This window comes from Sprattus sprattus (assembly GCF_963457725.1).
Source record: "Sprattus sprattus genome assembly, chromosome: 20".
NCBI lineage: Eukaryota > Metazoa > Chordata > Actinopteri > Clupeiformes > Clupeidae > Sprattus > Sprattus sprattus.
In genome coordinates, this window is record NC_137918.1 from 4,082,360 (window position 1) to 4,087,359 (window position 5,000).

The 5,000-nt window shown below is 45.8% G+C and overlaps 1 protein-coding gene across 1 annotated transcript in view; it reads left to right on the forward strand.

Annotated features, from left to right (window-relative positions):
- csmd2 (CUB and Sushi multiple domains 2) overlaps positions 1-5,000 on the forward strand; it is a gene marked incomplete at both ends in the record, with an annotated part of 361,116 nt that overhangs the window by 56,056 nt on the left and 300,060 nt on the right. The window contains one exon of the mRNA XM_080858785.1: positions 2,385-2,497. Within this exon, the coding sequence (XP_080714911.1) occupies positions 2,385-2,497 (113 nt within the window). The remainder of the gene's footprint in view (positions 1-2,384; positions 2,498-5,000) is intronic.

A 5,000-nucleotide genomic window follows, 5' to 3' on the forward strand; every position in this document is an offset into this window, starting at 1 on the left:
GTTGAGGCTGACCTTCATGATGAGCTAAATAGTTGTGAATGTGGAAAAAATGTATGGTCTTGTTTTGATTGTATTAAGAGAAATAATTGGAGAGCTAAATCAGTTAGATTAGTGCCTAACTTCTTATAACAATTTTAAAACAGTGGTAATCACAACAGCCCCGTTGTTGTGAAAGCACATTTGTTAACATGTTGTAACAGTAGTGTAAGTGTATCTATTTACTTTATATAAGTAATGCAACACTATTGGCGTCTTCTCATGGCGTGTGTGAGTTTGTGTTGGCAGCCTCTGCTTCAGTGTTATTGGGGCCTGTATGGGAAAGGAAAGGGACATACCTACAAATTGTGGGCAATTCTGAAAAAAGAATGGTCTGGCATCTTCTCCCACCACTGTCAGGTCTTGGGAGGGACACATGAATGTTTAAAGGCCGCTCCACTCAACCCCCGACCTTATAGAGGAGTGTGTCACGTGCAGTTAGCGCTCGACGGGCAGGCTTGGCTCGGCTCGAGGATCCCATCCCATCCGTGTATTCGCCATGGAAGTGGAGTGTGTGTAAGTGTGTGTCGGAGAGCTGGACGCCGGTGACCCACTCAGTGGTCCATTAGCCATGATGAATAATTGTGCAGTGTAGGCAGCAGCTGAATGCAAGGGCCCAGCATCTTTCCTCCACTCTTGTTCTCTCGTTCCCTTCTCTACTCTTCTCCTCTCTTCTCGCTTTTCTAATGGCGAGCTGAAGAAGCCAAGGGGCCACGGTGACCTGAATCCTTCTCCTCGGGACCGTCAGGACTCCTGCAGAGCTGATGGCACTGAGAGGATGACACTGTGGAAAAGTCATTATGAAAGGGATAGAGAGAGAGAGAGGGGGGGGGGGGGGAGGAATTGCTAATCGCTAACGAGATGCTAGTGGCAAAATCTAGCAAAATCTTGTTTACTTTGACACTATGACAAACTAGCGAGTCAACAACTTTCCTAACAGAGTCAAACATCAAGCAAGTGCAACACAAGACAAAGCAATACGGCAAATAAGCTACTTACTTGTATGGCAGACAGTAGTAACCGGGCGGCTTCAGGCAATTCTACATAACGGAGTAATATGCCTATGGACCCAATGCCACGGAGGCGATTCTCCATACAAAACGTTATTGTAGCGCCCCCAATTTTTTTTAAACTGTTATTTTAAGGTGAAACTGCTAATCCCTACCCTAACCCTGAATTACAATTCCTACATAATGCCACTTTAAAGACGATATTTGGCTTTGGTTGTGGAAAAGAATGTTTTTCTCACACCAGTAGACACACTGAGTGAGTTCATACTGAACTGAATTTAGCAAGAAAGACAGTTTTTGTCCGTCTGTCTATCGCTATCTCTTTGACTTTATCATGTAGCCGTAGATACTTGCGCACAAGATTGCCTCAAAATCTGTACTTTCAGTTGATCAATGTAACTCTCCTTCAGTCTCTTTGTTCCTGTTGTGTATAGAGAACACTGTAAACTCTTATCTTTCACCTCTGACCTTTCGAATGGAGCATTTTCCAAACCACTCCATCGATTGGGGGGTTGATTGGCCCATAAACGTTTATACCGATGATTACACACTCTACTCTCTCTCTCTCTCTCTCTCTCTCTCTCTCTCTCTTCATCGCTCTCTCTCTCTCTTTCTCCATCTCTCCCTCGTTCTCTGTATTCTCTCAGTAGGTCCTAAACCTTTAACCAGCTAAAGAGCAAATAGCTACTTACTCCTTCAGGCTCCATTCACACCTTTTTGTTGATGGAGACTCCCATTCTGGCTCTCGTAAGGAGGCTGCCATTATGGCTCTGTGTCTGTTTTTAGCGTAATACCAGTGGGCCTGAGGCCTGAGGCTGAGGCCCCCAGTCTGCTCTCTGAAGACGTGCTCAAAATATATATGCTCTTACCGCAGTACAGCAGTGGTAAGGTGTTTTAGAAGAGTAGTCAGAATGGAGCTAACCCTCCTAATACACCAATGGACCTGGAGGTGTTCCAGTGTGGTCAGAATATGTGGTCAGTATATTAGGTGATGACGTTGACTGACTGGCGTATTTTGTCCTATGTGTGTCTCCGTAGGTTGTGTTAAGTGATGCTGTTGACTGACTGGTGTATTTTGTGCTATGTGTGTCTCCGTAGGTTGTGTTAAGTGATGATGTTGACTGACTGGTGTATTTTGTCCTCTGTGTGTCTCCGTAGGTTGTGTTAAGTGATGATTTTGACTGACTGGTGTATTTTGTCCTCTGTGTGTCTCCGTAGGTTGTGTTAAGTGATGATTTTGACTGACTGGTGTATTTTGTCCTCTGTGTGTCTCCGTAGGTTGTGTTAAGTGATGATTTTGACTGACTGGTGTATTTTGTCCTCTGTGTGTCTCCGTAGGTTGACAGGGTTTGCGGCCCCTTCTCCCATCGTGAGCACAGGGTCACGGCTCACTCTCTGGCTCCTGTCAGACTACGCCGTCAGTGGACAGGGCTTCAGAGCCTACTACGAGGGTGAGTAAAGATTCACACACTTGTCCTCCTCCGTCGCAGAACTGTGTGTTTGGCTGCTCTTCTTAAACACCTCACGCATCTTTCTGTCTTTGTTTTTTCTCTTTCTTTCTTTCTTTCCTTCTTTTTGACTTTTTAGTGATCTCTCTCCCTCTTTCACTCTCTCTTCCTCTCTCCCTCTCTCTCTGCCTCTCTCTCTGTCTCTCTCTCTCTCTCTCTTTCCTTCTCTCCCCTCTTTTACACTTTCTCTTCCTTCCGTCTTTCATCTGGGTCATTGGGATGCTGGCTGGTTTTTTCAAAGCTGACGTAAAGTTAAAACAGTCACCTCATTTATGATGCTGAAGTGTGTGTGGCTGTGTGTATGTGTGTGTGTATGTGTGTGTGTGTGCGTGTGTGAGAGAGAGCACGCAGAAGAGTGAGGGGAGTGGATGCAGCGATTAGCATGCCTGTCAGAGCTCTTCTCTATCTCTCTTTTGTGGGGTAATTGTATTAATATGCATGGTTAATTTAAAGGCAGTACGTGGGTCCGGGCTTTCTCTGGGGCCAACCGCGCCGTGATGCGGTGCCACGCCGCGCCCCATCATATTTCTTTTGATCTGTGGTCTTTATGACCTAAAAAGCTGCAGTATTCATGGCCTCGGCCCCTGCCCGAGAGAGACAGAGGAACAGAAAGGGAGACGAGGATGTGGAGGAGGAGGAGGAGTACGAGGAGGAGAGAGAGGAAGCACTCAAATTAGTGTAATTAGTAGATTGAGAGTCCAGAAGGCTGAGGAGGCAGGTGACCCACGACCTCTGACTGCGGCCCACTCAGTCACAACTAACGGTGCAGATCCATTCAAGCGATCTGGGCGACGCGATCTGGGCGACCCCATGCATTTCAACGGGAGCCAGCTCCATTGTGACGTAGACCAGCGATCTGAGCGACGCGACTGATGAAAATTCGAACATGCTCAAACTTATGCAAATGAGGAGCGATTTTTCTCGTCTTTGACGGTTTGAAAAATCACTAGTCCAGTCTATTTCTACACGCTACACCACGCCCACTCAAAGCGATGGAATTTGATCGCGTCGCTCAGATCGCTTGAATGGATCTGCACCGTGAGGGGAACACTCTGGGATACTCTGGAACGTTCTGGAATGTTCTGCTCCTTCATTCCATTGGGGGGTTTCTATGTGACAGAGAAGTGACAGAGCATTTATCACATCCTGGGCCAGATGATAGCAGTTGGTAGCTGCACCTTGTCTTACCATGAACCCTTCAGGCCTCCGCCCAAGGGAGCGATGGAGGGGATTAAAGGGGACACACGTTTGTAGATTTTAAGAGGTTTGGAAATGATAAAACTAAGGATTCCAAAATTCTACCAACATAAATAGCATCCTTTGTCCTTCTAACTTGAACCCTATCGTGGATCTGGTATGAGTGTAAATCAATGTAGATGTTCATGTCAACAAAAATGTACCAATCTTAGGTGTTCATCTTTTAACTTCTTCACATTTTTTTTTTTGCTTAAATTAACATGGTCAAAAACCTGTTGGTTCTCCCCTGCACCTTGAGCTTCCAATTCCAAATCAGCTGCCTAGGCCTGACTTCCTCTCTAAATCAGCTGCCTAGGTCTGACTTCTTCTCTGAATCAGCTGCCTAGGCCTCAGTGGCGCAAAAAGTGGGTATGCGCTGTATGCGGCGCATAGAGGCGCCGCACCATGGGAGCGCCAAAGCGATGGTAAAAAAAAAAAAAAAACATGTTTGGGGTATTTTCTATATGTAGCTGCTGTTGTGCGTTTCTAAATCATTTCTGCATTTCCTTAATTTTATAACATTTTAGAGCACTAAACAGGCTAGAGTAGGCGCCTTATCTCTTAAGATTCCATAATAGAATTTTGACATAGAAGAGGGAGCGTGAGGCCGTGACCGCTAAACACACAAGCAGTTCGAACTAAGCTACGAGTAGTGAGTTGGTTGGATGGAAGATGGATAAAGCAAAAAAGCTGTTGGGAGCTTTGGGAACAGAAAAAGAAAGAGGGAAAAGGAGAAGACATGTCAGGGGATGCGACAGCAATTAAATAAGTGGATGGTGAAAGGCAACAGGTAGGTTTTAAGGTGACTTTACGTTTGTGCTTGGAGGCTTGCAAATAATGTTAACAGACTAGCTAGCAGGCTAGCTAGCGTTTGCTAACATAGAAATGTAGCAGCCAAATGGGGGTTTATGGCTAGCTTAAGCCTCATCAGTTAGGCTGATGATAGCTACATTTAGATTTATCCAAAATTGTTGCTGCATACCCCCCTGACACTGGGCAGTTGCACCCCTGCTAGGCCTGACTTCCTCTCTAACTCAGCTGCCTAGGCCTGGCTTCCCCTCTACATCAGCTGCCTAGGCCTGACTTCCTCTCTAAATCAGCTGCCTAGATCTGACTTCCTGTCTATCTCTATGACTTCCTGTCGGTGTCTACTGGTTTGACATGGATAAACCAGCGGGGGCAACACCTTTTGATAAATAGAATTAACTTA